The 17041-nt window shown below is 53.3% G+C and overlaps 1 protein-coding gene across 15 annotated transcripts in view; it reads right to left on the bottom strand.

Moving 5' to 3' along the window:
- Rap1gap (RAP1 GTPase activating protein) overlaps positions 1-17041 on the bottom strand; it is a 66743-nt gene that overhangs the window by 38636 nt on the left and 11066 nt on the right. For 11 of the 15 annotated variants that reach the window (XR_607450.1, XR_607454.1, XR_607453.1 and 8 more), the window contains exons 1-2: positions 10991-11057; positions 9231-9266 (exon numbers count right to left, since the gene is read on the bottom strand). The exons of 2 other annotated variants lie outside the window; for them this stretch is intronic. Coding sequence is in view for 5 of the 13 variants with exons in the window: in XM_008838626.1 (XP_008836848.1) it covers positions 9231-9266; positions 10991-11034 (80 nt within the window). In the remaining 8 variants the exon portion in view is untranslated. Of the gene's footprint in view, positions 1-9230; positions 9267-10990; positions 11065-17041 lie in introns of those variants that run through there. 2 more of the 15 variants (XM_008838628.2, XR_607456.1) reach the window with 2 other exon arrangements.

The following is a 17041-nucleotide window of genomic DNA, read 5'->3' on the forward strand; positions in this document are numbered from 1 at the left end:
TGCGTGCCAACATGTTCGGATGGGATTGTGCCACCCACCTGTCTAATGTCTTGGCACCACGTGAGATTGAAGATACGCCGCCTCACGTGGCCCAGGAGGCCTGACTGTCCTGCCCCCACCTCCCCTTCGGTTTCATCCTCCCTCCCCAGTCCCCTGAAGCTGGAAAGTCTCCCTCTACCTCCTGGTCTTTGCACACACACACACACACACACACACACACACACGCCCCTGTCCACCGCAATGTGCCTGGCCTCCCCATAGTACCTCAAAGCTCCACCCTTCTTTAGCCTTCTGGAGCCTTCTACGGGACAGGGAGAGGGGCCCCACTGAACCAATTCGACCCAAAGCCTGGGCCAGGCCTGCAGTGCTTTGTTAGGTGGGTTTGCATAGTGCACAGTATGACCTGCTGGATATCCGGCTTGTTAGGTCAGTGCCAGGCTTTCAGAGACAGTGCCCACTGCTGCTCTGTGAAGGAGTGTGTTTCTGTGACCCTAAGTTCACCATAGAGCCATCTGTGTAAGACCATGCCTGGGAGGGTAAGCTTGGAGCTGTGTGGGCACACATGTTCACCTGTGTAAGAGGCCATCTCAAGAAACCTCTAGCTTTGTGGGCAGCTGGCTGAGAAGACAGAGGACTCTGGGCCAGTGACCAGGCTGGCTGACACAAGAGATAGAAACATAAGTCTTTTGTTCCTACAACAGGCCATCCACTGACTGCCTAGACCACCCTTCCCACAACAGGCCTTTCCATCAGGCCTTAAGGTAGTCCCCAATATCCTAGTAAAGGCAGGCTCTGTCCTATCGCCCTGTTACTCATGCCCCATCACCCATCCGAAATCACCTGATTGATCTGTGAGCTTACTTGTGTCTGTCTTCCAAACTGGAAGGATGTTCTCTGAGGCCAAGGACCTCGCCCCTCAGGCTTCCTGTAAATCCCCAGCTCAGACGAGTACCTGGCCCATGACAGGAACTGGAGAAGTATTTGTTGATTAAAGAAATGGCTAATGAAAGGGCTCTCAGGGTTGAAGAGATGCCTCAGCAGTTAAGAGCACTGACTGTTCTTGCAGAGGACCTGTGTTTGATTCCTAGCACCCATATGGCAACTAACAACTATCCATAACTCCAGCACCAGGGGAATTCAACGCCTTCTGCTGACCTCCGAGGGCATTGCATGACACGTGCATTTACATACATGCAGGCATAACAGTCATACATGTAAAATAAAAATAATAAATAAAATAATTTGTAAAAGAAAGGGCTCTAGACTATGTGATGACTAGAACACCTATTGATGGGCATAAACAGGTTCAGAAAGGCCAAGCCTCTAGCCAAGGCCACACAGCAAATAGCCAGACCATGCCAAAGAGGCTAATGCCACTGGAACCTCAGGGCCTGAGAGTGTCGGACTGACCTTTGTTCTATGGGGATGAGAGGAGTGGGACCCCAGGGAACCTTCCCTCCTGCAACATGCCCTCCCCACCTCACTGGCCCTGACGAAGAGGCTCCCATATGCCCATTGCCTGAAGGAAGAAAGCAGGTCCCAGGTGAGGGACTCCCTGGAATGACCAGCTCAGATTGGGCCAGGCCTGTGCACTGTACAGGCCAGTGCCAGGGTACCAGCAAGCAGTGTGTTCAATCACATGGGGAATCTTGGAAAGTCTCCCTACTTACAGGAGCTGAGCTTCAACACAGAGGCCTCAAAACCAAGCAGACCCACCCCCTTGGCAGGGCGGGAAATGGCAGTGGAGTGGTTGCTGTGGACAGGAGCAGTTTTGTACCAGGCTCTGCACTGGACCTTGGTGCACACCGTCCTGTGGAATCCCTACCACAGACTCCAGGGCAGCCAACTCTTCCCAGGGTCCCCAACAACCCGTCACCCTCTCCAGTCACTCTCCTACAAGGATCTGCTAGGGAGGGATCTCCTAGGCAGGAGACACATTGGGCCTGTGCTTTCTGCTCTGGTCCTGGAAACTCCTGCATAAATTGGTTTGGACATGTTTTGTTCCTGGGCTTCAGTTTGCTACTCTGTTAAACACCAACTTTCTCTGTCTCTGTCTCAGTCTCTCTGTTTGTCTCTGTCTCTCTCTCTGAAGGCTAAAGTCCTAACGGGCGGGGAAACTGAGACCCACGGAGGCTTCTCAACTTGCCAAGTGGGTGAAGGTAGCTTGCTGGCAGCCACAGTCTCACCCAGCACTGCACCTGCAGGACACTGGGCTCCATAGTCCTGGGATGACCCAGTTTTGATGGGGCCTGGTTTGGGGGATGAGTCTCTAGAGTATCCCACAAGAAGTCAGGCACGACCAGTAGCTAGGCATGGCTCAGCCCTCGCTGCCGTCTGCTCTTCTCTGGAATGGTCTGGAACATTCTCTTGCACCCAGCTCCCTCCCCACCCAACATACTCTGTCTCCCCATCTCTAGGTTTTTCTCTGTCTTGTACATACACAACGCCATGTGGCTCACTTCCATGCTAGGTCACGACTATCATGTTGTCAGTTTGACAGAATCTAGAATCACTTGGATGGAGGGCTCTGGGCGTGCTGTGGTGGATCACCCTGATAGTATTAACAGAGGTGGGAAGGCCTGCCCACTGTGGGTGACACCATTCCCTCGATGGGCTCCACTGTAAAGGAGAAAGGCAGCTGCACACTAGTATGCTGGCTTCTGCTTCTTGACTGTAGACATAATGTGACCAGTTTCTTCAGCTTCCTGTCATTTGACTCCCCTTTCATGATGAACTACACCCCTGAACTGTGAGTTGAAATAAACCCTTTCTCCCTTGAACTGCATTGTCAGGGGATTTTACCACAGCAACAGGAAAAGAAACAGAGAGTCACTGCCCTGATTCCCACAGGGGGAACCCCTTCTTTGTGCTCTCAGAACCCCACATCTCCCATCAACACTTGCCATCCCATTAACTTGACCTCTTCCTTTTCCACTCTAGATTGAGAAGCCCAGAGAGGCACAGCCTTGCAGCTGTCTCCACCTCCATCAATTACCCTGTTTCCTGGTACACATAGGCTTTGGCTCTCAGAGGGGTTCCCACACTAAGGCTGTTGAATGGACCTGCTGATTGAATGGATGATGACTTTAGTAAGACCCCGCACCTGAGATACCAAGAGAGCCCCCTCCTGAGCCATCCACTTTCCCCAGCTGTCCTAGCCACCCCAGTATCAGCACTCAGACACTTGGTTTCTCTGTGGATTAACAAGTCTTTTCTCTGAATGGGAATACTCACAGAGGTAGGAGAATAGCCCTTGAAGACCCACAGTGAATTCGTTTCATTTTAAGCAGCATTGGCTGCTGTGGTTACGGACAATGGAAGGTTCCAAGAGGCAAAGTATGTTGGGGAAGGCCACACTGGAAGTCGAGTGAAATCAGAGTGGATATATTTGAACTTGAGTGTACCTAACTGCAGAGTTCAGATCTTTCCCTACAGAGTGGCTAGTCTGAGTATCACCATATATAGGGCCAAGCAAGGCCAACCAGGGACCTCAGAGAGGCAAGAACCCTGATTTCACGGTGTGGGTGATATGCATGGGGACCATGCCACTCACTTCCCTCAGTCATTCTTCAAAATAGCAGGAGCCCAGGACCCAAACCCACTTGGAAAGGACCTGACTCCTGTCTCCTGGAGCCATAGAGAGGCTTCCTGGAAGAGGGGATCTCTCTGAGGCCTCATCCAGGGGTCACCCGATAGGGGGCAGCCTCTCTTACAGAAAGACAGGGAGGGACAGAAAGGGGTCACGGCTTCAAGGCTGCAGTAGTTGAGCTGGAGGATGAAAGGGGAGTGGGGATGCCTGGCCCAAGGGGAGCAGACTCAGAGAGAGGTGCACTCTCTTCTCTCACTGAAGGGCTGTTGTGGGCTTTGAGAGCCTGGAGCAGAGGCTCAGGCAGCAGATAAGGAAGTGCTTCTGCCATCATCTGAGGGAGTAAGTAGTCTGCCACTGGGAGTGTATGAGGAGGTCAAGCATCTGCAAGAAGGTGTGATGGATGGGCCAGCAAGATGGCTCAGTGGGTAAAGATGCTTGCTGTCGGGGCTGGAGAGATGGCTCAGTGGTTAAGAGCACTGACTGCTCTTGCAGAGGACTCAGGTTCGATTCCCAGCACCCACATGGTGGCTACGAACCATCCTTAACTCCAGTTCCAGGGGAATCTGAAGTCCTCTTCTGTCCTCCACGGCACTGCACGACACGGGTGCACTCACATACATACAGGCAATACACTCATATACATAAGATTTTTAAAAATTTAAAAATTTTAAAAAAGATGCTTGCTGCCATACTCGATGACCTCAGTTCAATCCCTGGTACCTATCTTGTGGAAGGAGAGAATTGATTCCTGCAAGTTGTCCTCTGACATCCACAAGCAAGCTATGGCACATGTAAGACACACACATACACACACACACACACACACACACACACACACACACACGGACCAGGTGTGGTGGCGCATACCTTTAATCCCAGCACTCGGGAGGCAGAGGCAGGCGGATCTCTGTGAGTTCAAGGCCAGCCTGGCCTACATAGTGAGTTCCAGGACAGCTGGGGCTACAGAGAGACCCTGTCTCAAAAAGACCAAACACACACACGCACACACACACACACACACACACATATGCATGCTCGCGAAAATAAATGTAATAAAAACTGTTTAAAAAGAACACGATGAGCTCAATTGAAGCATGAAGGGCTTAAGAGCTCCACAAAGCCACTGAAAACAGAAGTATTTTCCTCACAGTGCTCCCAAAGCTGCTTCTAACAAGCGGGAGAGGGGTTCCTGGCCAAGTGGGAGGCCATTAGGGGACTCCTCGGAGGCCTCTTCCACTCCAAAGATTACAAGAGGCCCAAATTCTCTAAGATCCTGAGAGTCAGGCATCTGCGCTTTCCCAGGTCAGTCTCTGACACACCCACACTCCTATCTTACTTGTAGAACCCACTCAGTTTGCGCCTCTCCCCACCCTAGACCCACCTCTGACCTAACTCTTCCTCATCCCTCCAGCCACTTTGTGTTTCACTATTCACAGGACATGTTGAACTCCTTCCTGCCTCAGGGCCTTTGCACCTGCTGCTCTCTGTCTGGACACCCCAGCTGCCTCAAGTTTGAATCCAAATGCCAACTCTTCTGAAATCTTTCAGAATCACATCCCTCTCCAGCCATGTAGCACAGAGTGAGAGGCAAGCTGGAGCCAGCTGCTCAGGTTCAAACCTCACTTCACTTTCCTGCCTCGGTTTCCTCAGGCCTGGCCCAAGAACATAGTACATGGCTCGTGGGGTCATTGGGATGATGCAAGTCATCTACCTGTGTGAAGGGCTTTGGGGCACACCGCATCTGCAGCAGCTCTTGGGCGGGACCACTTCTTGTCCACGTGTAAACCTGCTTCAAAACTCAGCATGAGGATCAGAGGACAACCCAGGCCAAGCAGAGCTGTCTGAGACAGGCCTGCCTCCTGTTCCGCTGACTCTAATGCCTGGAACCCTGCCTGCACACAGTAGGTTGCTCGGTGGTTGTTTTTGACTTAGCACCTAGAACCCTGCCTGCACACAGTAGGTACTCAATAGTTGCTGCTGCCTCTTGGTGCCTGGAATCCTCCCCACATACAGTAGATGTTCAATGGTTGCTGCTAAGCCTTGGTTCCTAGAGCCCTGTCTACATACAATAAGGTACATAATGATTGCTTGTGGCTGAGGAAATACATAGGAAATAAGTAATTACACCTCCCCTGCTCTGTGGTCCTGGGCAGCCAGGAGTGTGCACCTCAGAATACACCAGCCACATCTGCCCAACCAAGTACAGGAAGTCAGGTTCCCCTCGGAAGTGGCTGCTGGACCGGTGACCTTGCCCCTGTGCCAGTGGAATTCCTCACTCCAGCTGGGGTGGTGAAGAGATGATGCTGCATTGGCCAGTCCATTCTTGGTGTTTGCCCCAACAGGTTTCTGCCCAGAGCACAGAGCAGGTGTGGGCTCAGGAGGCAGCTGGCTCCCAGCCTGGGCTCTGCCAGCTGCCTGTTGGGGGCCTGCCCACCAGATGCATAATAGATGAGGTGGCCCAGTAGGCTGTGCCTGTTGGCATTTCAGAGCTGCTAACGAAGCCAGCCCCGTGCCTCCTGCAGCAGGGCCAGACCTCCAGCTGAGTGATGGCTGAGAGGAGGACAGGGTACTCCACTCAAGCCTACCCCTCAGCCTGCAGAAATTGGGAAGGACAAGCGCTAGGCTTCAGGCTGATAACACTAGCAGGCTCTGTTCACCAATCACTGACTGCCCACCCAGGACCAGCCAGTTCTCCTCTGTGGCTCAGTTTACTCATCTGTAAAATGGGGACAGGAGTCTATTCTGGAACGAAGTCATCACAGCAAAGCACCTAGCACAGCACCTGGCCACAATGTCAAGAGTAGATATGTCTTGGTGGCAGGTTGGCCCTCCCAGGAGGACACTCAGCAGTGACTCCCATTGGAGGTTATTTGGGGCCCACTTCCCCTCCCCACACAATCAAGACTCCCATTTCCCAAGATCGCTCTTTCCAGGAAGGGAGAGAGCTGGATTCAGATCCAGCCCTCACCAGCTTTGTGACCTTGACCCAGAGCCTTCAGCCTCCATTGTGGCCTGTGATGTGGAGACCAACTCGCAGGCCAGACATCATGACCAAATGAGGCCGCTGCAGAAAAACAGCTGGTACCCTGTCATCTGGGTTCCTTCTCCCAGGCTCCCAGGCCAAGTCAATTCTGCTCTTCCAACAGGTCTTCCCAGAATCCTCTTCCCTGCACAAGTCCACCAGCCACCCCTATTCCTTTTCTCCTTCTGTCCCATCTGGACCCACCTTAAATGCCTAGCCTCGGCTCTAGCACTGCTGGGTCCTTATGGCTGCAGAAATAGTCACTCAAGGCCCCTCCCACATTCCTCCCACATACACATACTGGGCCTCTTGCTTATTGGGGTGGGGAGTTCAGATTCAATCAACAGGCCTGCGATTCCTATGATCCCAGCTAGAACCTCTTAACCCTTTTATACAGAAAGGAAATCACATTGCCTCCAGGATGCCCTTCTGGCTTTTTGTTAGCATTTCACATGGTCCACTGTCTGGGATATATTCCACTCAATTTCATGATACTCAGAAGGCACTTTGCTGGGTACATGTAGCTCTGTGGGGGACAGGACCCTGCTGACCTGGATATATGAAGTCAAGCACAACGAAGGGCAAAACGCGCTGCTCAGAGGAGTGCAGAGCCTGCCTCAAGTTTCAGAGTCACATGGACACATTCAACACCCAGGAAAAGTCCGACTCAACAAACACGTGTTGAGCATCAAGCAGGGCTCTGAGAGGGGACTGACTTACCCAAGGTTCCCCCATCTAGAACATGGTGGAGGCAGATTCCACCCACACCTGTCAGCCTCCCCAATCCACGCTTTCTGCTACTTGGAGAACAGTCAGTAATGTGTGCGTGATAAACAGGGGGGCGTTCTAGGGAGAGGAAGGCATGATGTGAGATCAAGGATCAGGAATCAGGAAAGAACCCCCCCCCCCAGCAGCAGGAAGATGGTTGGATGAAGAGGTGTGTGTGGATGACGGAGGAAGGTGAGAAAAGCATGGTCATAGTTCTGACCAGGGCTGGGTTCCTGCTGACCAGAGATACAGGCCACATGAGAAGTGAGCCCCTGCTGGGGAGAGAGGCTGAGCCTGGTCCAGAGGACTACCAACTCATGGAGATGCCAGGCAGGCACACACTGGGTCAGGGTTGGGAGGATGCTCTTGGCCTTAGCACCTTGGACAGCAGCCTCAGCAAGGAGGGGGACAGGACAAGGCATTGTGGGTAACAGGTGCATCCTGGGGTTCCAGATCCTTCCTTCCAAAGAAGGCCAAAGTCACAGAGCTGGTCAGTTACTATCATCCATAGGCCTGTCTCTGACTCTTGGTTCAGAGCTCCCTTCTGGGTTGGCCTTCCTATTTCCAAGTGCATACACCCCCACCCCCACTAGCTCCTCTCTATGGCCTGGAGACCCCTTGCCAAGAACTGGATGCAGGTGTGGGTTCAGCAGGCAGTTGCTGGCACTTGGCCTGAGCTCTTCACCAAGTCAGGGTTCAGATCCCAACTCTGTGTGACCTTGGGCGATTCACAAAGAATCTCATGTTCTTATCTGTAATTAGAGATAACAGTCCCTAAGTTGGAGGTATGGTTAAAATAACATATCAAGTGCCTAAAAGTCACAGCAGGTGCCTAAAAAGTGATAGTTGTTGAGGATATTGTGATTAAAGCCTTGCATGAGAGTACATCCTCTTCACCCTTGTCTACATCTCCCTCACTGGGCATAGCATGGCAGTTTGACTTAGCATAGCATCAAGGACAAGGAAGAGTCACTGGCTCCAGGCTGCTCAGCAAGCAATAAAAGGAAATGAGAAGGTGGCCCTGGAGCATCCTGGACATCCTTGTGCCTCCTGTGGGGCTTCCCAGGGCCCTGGGGCCCACTGGTACCAGTCAGAAATCCCACAACAGCTGGGGCACTGTGGGGCATGCAGACCCCAAGAAGCCCTCAGCAGGAGGCAGGAAGCTAGAGTTGGGGCTGAAGCCACAGGGGAGAGGGGGCTCCTTCTGGAGGTGAGGCAGTCCCAGGAACAGCTGGCAGGGCCATGTGATGTTGGTGCCTGGGAAGCAGGGAGGCACCTGCCTGTGGGGCATCAGGTGCCTGGTGCTTGTGTATCCCAGAGGGAGGCCTTAACTCCACCCACTGCCTGGCACCTTTCAGTGTTGGGGAAGCTGTAATGCTACCTCCTCCAAAGAGAGGGCAGCCTCACAGGAAACAGCTCCAGGGCTCTCTACAGATGGGACTAGGTTTTGGGGTCAGTGAGAAGGCAGATCATCTTTTGCCCAGCCAGGAGTCACACCAAGGTGGGAGAGATTCAAGAAGGGAAAGGAAAGGAAGGCTCTTCATGGGGGCTTCTAGCATACCAGGCCAGGCTTGCATGCCTCAGCCTCACAGTCTCACACTCTACCAAACAGGCATCCAAATCTTCATTTCCAGATGAGAAAACGGGTTGTGGGAGGCTGTGAATCACTGACGGTCACCCAGCCAATGAGAGCTAAGATCTGAACCTGACTTATCTGACTCTAAGGCTGAACTCCAGAAAGAACTGTAGGGGTAGACAGTGGGTACCAGGATGAGGGTCCCACACACCCTTCCCACAGGGAATGGAGGGCTGATGGGTCTAGCTTGGCTCCTGAGGGTACCCAGTACTCACCACACACTCTGACGAGGGGAGAAGGATTTGTCCAACCTGAAACACAGCAAGTGGGCAGCCCATGAGGGTGTGCCTTCTCACTCTGCTCCACCCTGCCCCTGGTGGCCACAGGAGGTACTGAACTCCTCACTCTAAAGTCAGGTTAGGCACAGGCCAGTGGCTATGCAAGTGAAGCAGAAACAGGATTGGAGTCTGGGGTTCAGGGGAGCAGGGAACATGGGTATTGACAGGACTGGAGGTAGATGTCATCCTGAGACAAGTGGTGTAGAACAGTGTGACTGCAGTTCGGGATCAGAGCAAGGATGTGGAGTGTCGGCTGGCTGGGAAGTGTGTGGGGTATGTCCCATGCCCTCTCCAAGTCCCACAGTCTTGTCCCAGCTCATGGCTACCCAGGAAGCAATTGCTTGAGGACTTGGGAGGAGATCCTCCCCTGACCGCAACACACATTCCTGCCTCTCCCCAAGTCCATGGGCGCCCAGATTACATCCCCCATTCAATCCCTGTAGGCCCAGTCTGCAGGACAGTGGTGAGTAGGGACTCTGCCCCACTGCTCTTGGAGAGGGCACCTTTGAGCGGGGTACACTGGGGCTCTGCCGCCCTCTTTCTTGGGGGGTGCACAGGACTGGGCAGCTGTTGGGATGACAAAAAACCTCTTGCCTTCTGCCTGAGGCAAGCAGGAAATAGAGAAGACAACTGGGCTGTACTCCCTGGAGGGGCTCCTGGGGGGCATTGCAGGTTGTTCAGGGGTCAGCTAGGATACTTGGTGGGTCCTGTGGGGGTGCAGAAGAGCCAGGACTTGTCCAAGGTCACACAGCAGACCCTGGCCTCACCTCCTGGGCTACCCCTAAGGAACCAATGACCAGGAAGTTCTGCCCAACTCGGGTTCTTGGCTTCACTTGACAGCCAGCACCCCTCCCCCCGCAAAAAAAAAGAGGGAGAGTGGCCCTCTTGTGTCCTCCCAGCCTGTCCCCCAGGACTCCCCCGGCAGGGGGCTCCTCAGAGGTCCAGCAGCCAGAGAAGAAGGCACCTTGGACAGGATCCCTGCATCTCAAGGAGCACTGAGTATGCCCCCACAGCATCCCGCACCAGCCACCTGTGTGTTCCTCTGACAGACATGAGGCCTGGCTGGTAAAAGTCATGAAGCCCCTTGGCTGGCCCAGGAGAGGTCGCTGGCCCCAGGAGATGTAGCCTGTCTTCAGCTGGCAAGGATTCCCCTATCCTACCCCTGAGTTTGTGGTCAGGAGGGTGAGTCACCCTAAGATGGATGAGCAACCTGTGCCCCCAGCCCAGCCCAGCCTCCAGACCCAAGTGTATAAGGTCATAGGTTTCTACAGAGGTTGGGGGACCAGGGAAGGAGGGGGATGCTGACGGCTTCTAGGGACCAACTTCCAAAGCTTCACTGGAGGAGCTGGGGCCTGCCCCACCACACACACCTAGCTATGTGCCCACTGAGGTGCACACACACACACACACACACACACACACACACACACACCTTCCTCACACCCTCACACTACCTATGTGCCCACTGAGGTGCACACACACACACACACACACACACACACGGCCAGGCACCTTCCTCACACCCTCACACACACAGGTACAACAATCCACACTCAGTCACACGTGCACGTGGGCCAACAGTAGCCCACGGCTCGCAGCACCATGCACGACTTGGAGAAGCACTCCTGCACACCCCTGCACCCCACCCGCGGGGCCAGCGCATCCCGGCGCATCCCAGCGCACCCGGGCGCACCTACCCTCCGTAGGCACCGAAGGTGAAGCTGCGCTTCCGGCCGCTCATGGTGTCGCCGCCGCCGCCTGCGCCACGGCCCCTGCGCCGGGTCACCTTGGCAACGCTGCCCAGGCCGGGACCCGTCGGCCTCCTGAGGCCAGCGGCGCAGAAAGGGCCGCTTGTTCGCGCCGCCCTCGCCCTGCGCGGGGCTTTCCGAGCGCCACCTCCCACGCCACCATCCAGGCCCTGCTGGAGGCCGCCCGGCCCGATGCACGGAGCCACCCCCAATCCTCCCCAGGGAGAGTCACCGCGGGTCACAGCGGCCTGCACCGCGCGCTGGGACCTCAGGTTTCCCAGGATCAGCCTGTGGCCGGGGGATGAGGAGCTGAGTTCTTACCGGGATGGTGAACAGCCCATTAGCCTCGCGGCTGATGCCCGGTACCAGGCTCCAGAGCCCTGCGCCCCGGCCCAACGCTGGTCTGCAGGCCAGTCGAAGAATGGAGGGACTCTGCTGTTGCCCACCCTTGTCCCTCTCGCTCTTTCCGACTCAGAGAAGATCCCCATAACTCCCCCATACTACCCTGTGGAAATTCATCTAGCCCAGGATGTCGCATGCAAACCACCTTTGGAGATGAACAGGATTGAGTCCTACAGCCCCAGCCTGGTCCTTCATTCACTCAACAAACATACTAGCTCCCTCCTCTACACCGAGTGGGCCTTGAACCGGCCCAGTGCTCTGACCTCGTGGGGATGTGTCAGCTGACACCGGGTCACTAGCCTGTCCTCAGGACTCACTACCAACCCCCACCCCCTGCAACTGCTCACTCAGAGAGAGAGGGACTATCCCTCACCCCTGTCCAGGGAGGTCCCAGGAGCCTGGAGGGTCTCTATGGAGTTTTCTGTTTAGGCAAACAGGCAGTGAGGGATGGGGAAGGAGGACGGATCAAGGCACAGGGCTGAGCCACAAGAATTCCTCAGAAGCCTTTCTGGGACTAGGCTAGGTGATGGCTAGCTCCTTCAGGTCTTGGGAAGAGACTGAACGGGGAGGAGACTCCAGTTTGCCTCAGGGGTGGGCGGGGCTCACAGCAGTGACTTGACCCCTTTGCTCCTTATTCAGTAGTGCACAGCAGCCCCTGAGGAGGGCCCTGTACCTTTAGAGCTGGTTTGAGTTCACTGAGAACTCCTGCTTTCCTTTTCAACTTTGAAGGACTCTGGCCCACTTGGCAGGGTGCTCAGAGCCTGGATGAGGCCCCTGCTGCTCTGAGCCCTAGCTATAGGCTCCTGAAAGGAGTCATTACTCCAGAGTGGTGTGAGAAACCCACTCTGCACAGGGCAGTCGGATGGTGTGGGGGGGGGGCAGACTCAGAGAGGTCACTCACAGAAGAGAGAACAAGTCACACTCTTTCTTTCTCCCTTCCTCCTCTTTCTTCCTTCTGTGGGACAACAGGGCTTCCCAGGTAGGAATAGGATAGGCAAAGGGGCCTGGCCATGGGGGGCCTACCCAGGACCTGGCTGACCAGGACTCCCAGTCCCATCTAGGCTGCAGACCCCCAGGAGTATGAAACTTGGCTTCACCAGTCCCACTGAGTCTGCATGCCCAGTTGGCACAGTGGCCAAGGAAACTCCAACATGCCAAGTTTCCCAGCTGGGCCTAGCCCAAGGAGCGCCCTCCCCACCATGTTAGGACAGTGGGTCCTTGAGATGGGCCATGGGGGCTGCAGGGTTCCCACCAAGGACAAAGAACCCAGTGTGGGTGCTGGCCTCTCTGAGCATTGCCCAACTGCAGCTGCCTTGTTGGCAAGAAATGGGGGTGGGGCAGTCAGTGGGGTCGTGTTCTCTCAGCCACAGATGCAGCAGGAACTCTGTGGCCAGCTCTCCAGAGGAGCAGAAATGAAATGTGCCTTCTTAGCCTGCTAGACTACGAAGCACCCTCAAGAATCTACATTCTACATCACAGCACAGGCACTGAAGACAAATAGCCAAAGGCAAGGACGGGGAGGCTTGCACGTACATTTCCATCCTGTGAGCCTCCCAGGGCTCCAAGCCCAGCTCTCCCAACTGTCAGCTGTGTGGTGAAGGGCAAGGTGCTTAAGCTCTGTGCCTCAGTTTCTTCATCTGCAAAGTGGGATGAGTGATGAAGGTCATGGTCACTCAAAGGGTTTGACTGCAGATTAACTAAACTGTTAACTATAAAGTGCTGGGAATCGTGCCTGGTGCTTAACGTGGTTTTGGTGAGTAAAACCTTCACTTCAGCATCAATTGTAGGAAATCTAACCAGAGTTTACCATTGTACAAGGACGACAAAGATTCACTAGCAAACAAACTAACTGGCCATCCAGAGGGAGATGAATAAATAAATGCTGTTCCATTCCATTTATACCATGCAAAGCCAGGCAGCTGTAAGAAAGAACGGTCTGTGTGAGTTTGTAGAACAGTCTCCAAGACAGACAGATAGATAAGCCCAGAGGCAGCATGACAAGGGACCCGTCCCAGCGCCAGCTCTGAAGACTTCAGCCTCCATAGCCCACTGGGACTTGGAGCTCACTACCGCCAGAGTGGATGTTTTAGGGCTGGCATTGGGAAACCCCTGATGTCCTTGGGGGTGTGACAGAGTCCCTTTTTCTTTGCCTCTCATCTAGAAAAGGGAGCCACAGGATGGAGATGAAGCTCAGTCAGTAGAGTACTTGCCTAGCATGCATGAAGCCCTGCGTTCGATCCCCAGCACAGAAGAAAACCAAGTATGCTGGTATACACCTTGAATCCCAGCACTAGGGAAATGGCGACAGGAGAATCAGAAGTTCCAGGTCATCCTCAACTACATGGGCACTATCTCAAGAAGAAACAAGAGGGCTTGTGAGGGGCTGGAGAGATGGCTCAGCAGTTAGGAGCACTGGCTGCTCTTGCAGAGGACCTGGGTTTAATTCCCAGCACCTACATGGCAGCTAACAACCATCCGTAACTCCAGTTCCAGGGGATCTAATGCCCTTTTCTGACCTCTGTGGGCATTGTATGACACCAGTATACCTACCTACATGTAGGCAATACACTCATACACATAAAATTTAAAAATAATTTTTAAAAATTTAAAAAAGAGGGCTCATGATATGGCTGAGCAGAGGTACCTGACACCAAGCCTGACAGCCTGAGTTCGAACCCCAGAACCCACATGGTGAGAGAGAGAACCAGCTACTACAAATAGTCCTCTGATCTTCACGTGGGCACCATGGCATGCGCACACCCGTACTCACATACATCATACATACATACATACAATACATACATACATAAATAGATACATAAATATTAAGAGAGAGAATGAACAACAGGAAAATGGAGCCAGCCTGCTCTCCAGAGGAGGAAACCTCTTCTAAGCTTCCTGAAATTGCACCCAAGGTATTTGAATACACAGTGAGGGAGGGAGGGAAGGTTCAGGGGCAAAGGACTGCAGAGTTCCCTTTCCAAGTTCACCCTGGGTTGAACTCCAGGAGTCCTACCCACCTACCTGCAGCTGTCCTTTTCTAGCCCTCAGCAGGGAACCCAAGGGCAGAGGGAGGGGCAGCTCCTGGGAAAATCCTAGACCTGTGTTCCAGATGTCTTTTATGGGCTAACCCTCACCAGGGTCCCCAGCAACTTCCTCCCCTCTCAGGTCATTCCCATGTAGGGATCTGTCTGGGGCTTCCTGGGCAGGAGACATGACAGGCCTGGGCTTCCTAGCCTGATTCTGGCAGCTCTGTGTGGCTTGGTTTGAATCTGTTTCTTCCCTTGCCCTCGGTTTGCTCATGTGTTTCTCTTTCCCTCTCTCTCCTCTCTCTCTCTCTCTCTCTCTCTCTCTGTCTGTCTTTCTCTTTCTCTGTCTCTGTCTCTTTCTCTCATTCTGCATGCTAAAGACTTAACAGTGGTAAAGTGCACTTGCCTAAAGAGAATCCACTTGCTCCTGAAGCACTCTTATCTCGTCCCTCTAGCTGAGTCACACCTACCCAGTCCCAGGAACCACAAACCCCCAGCTCTGGAGGAGTGTCCTACAGGGTTCCTAGGCCCTGGGGAAGGAAGGGATTTGGCTCAGATCATCCCTAAGCAGCTTCTGGTGATGATGCATCGATGCCCTGGCTCTGGTAGCACAGCACCAACAGGACGTGCTCTCTGAAGGACCTGAGTGCACACCTACACACAAGCTTTCCCAGATCTTCATGCATCTGTCCTTGTACAGAGCACACAGAGATATGTAAGTTGTGCCAAGAGACCACGTGTAGACCTGCTCACATAATTGTCAGCCCCCACACTGTCAGCTCACACATGTATGAGCAAAGGTCAAAAGAAGTTCACATCCTCAAGTTCCAAATCCATGATCACCTGCTGGTTATGGCTGTGTTTGCATGTCTGTAGGACACATGCCCAGACCACACATCCATGCACAGAAATCATACCTTCTTGCTTAGACTGTCTTACAGCTATACACTGTGCACACAGACAGGTACACACATTCATGGCCAAGGAGCTGTTGGGAAAAAGTGAAATAAGAGAAAGGTTGGCCCTTTGGGGATCAGAGGCATGAGTGTACAACCACAGCACGCCTAAGAAGGGCACAGAGGGGAGGCAAAGGCCACTGTCCCACAGTACTCATTTTTTGGGGGGGGGTCTTTTTGAGACTTGCTCTCCTATAGCCCCAGCTGGCCTGGAACTCGCAATGTAGACCAGGCTGGCCTTGAACTCACAGAGATCCACCTGCCTCTGCCTCCCAAGTGCTGGAATTAAAGGCATGTGCCACCACGCCCAGCTCCAACTTAACACCTGTTAAGGGCATGGCCTTTCCTGTCCCTTTTCAGAGCATTCAGATGAAGCTAGGAGGGGCAAAAGCTGGGCTTGTTACCTCAGCCTGTTGTGCTGGCTAGTGCTGTGGCCAGGTCAGGAGACTCCACCCAATTCTGTGGATTGCTGTTTCCCAGCACAAGCCCCTTCCCCTTCTGATCTCTGCTGATCCATCTATAAGGTGGTATAAGAGTACTCCAATCATCCTTAAAATACTCCCCTCCCAGGGCTGGAGAGATGACTCAGTAGTTAAGAGCATTAGCTGCTCTTGCAGAGGACCTGGATTCAGTTCCCAACACTCACATGGCAGCTTACAACCATCTGTAACTCCAGTTTCATGGGGTCCGATGCCCTCTTCTGGCCTCTGGACACTAAGCATGCACATGGTGCACGTGTATACATGCAGGCAAAACATTCATACATATAAAATAAAAATAAATGAATTAAAACAACAACACTCCCCTTCCACAGCCAACTAGTCTGGGAGATCCTCTGTGGACCCAAAAGTTCCCACCTTGAGACAACTCTGTTCCCAGAAGCATTAGGGAAATACAGGAGGGTGGTTTTAGTTCAGCAATTACTGGGAGTCATCACTGCCATTCAAAGAGTGGCAGCCAGAAAAACTATTCAAGGAGAGTCCCACTCAAGGAAGACTCCTAGGGCACACAGTGCTTGGCCCTGCATGTGGGCACAACCTGGTATGCCAGCCCAACCTCCAGTGCTTCACACATCTTTTCCTCTTGTGGTGCTGGATCTGGATGGAACCCTTGAGTGAGCTAGGCAATTTCTTTACCACTGAGCTGCAGCCCCAGCCCTGTGAGTGTCTTTTGGTGTGACTTTAATTCATAATGAAATTTTCAAAGGTGCAATTACTGGAGCCATCCTGAGCTAAAGGTCAGGTACAGCGATATGATTTTCCAGTCTTAAATGGGGAAGTGTCTGTTTCATAAATATGTACAAATATTTGGTCGCTTTCATGATTCCTGCGGTGTGGCCATACCAGGGCATTCACCTAGGCAAGAAAATCGTTGTTTGCTGGCCTTATGGCCATATGTCATTTGTTTAGAAATGAGTTGTGTAAGTAGGCTTATTATCTACGAATGTCATTACAAGAAAATAAAGAATGCTTTTCACAACGGCCTGGGAACCGAGCTTGGGCGTCTGATGCGGTCCCTGGCGCCCTCCTCTGGTCATCTCGGGAATTGCATGCCAGAGCAGTCTGCGCTCCAGGACCAGGGACAGCGCCCCAGCCCGCGCCCCCCACCCCACC

The sequence above is a fragment of the Nannospalax galili genome, unplaced genomic scaffold (genome assembly GCF_000622305.1).
Source record: "Nannospalax galili isolate Female #2095 unplaced genomic scaffold, S.galili_v1.0 scaffold2019, whole genome shotgun sequence".
NCBI classification, from domain to species: domain Eukaryota; kingdom Metazoa; phylum Chordata; class Mammalia; order Rodentia; family Spalacidae; genus Nannospalax; species Nannospalax galili.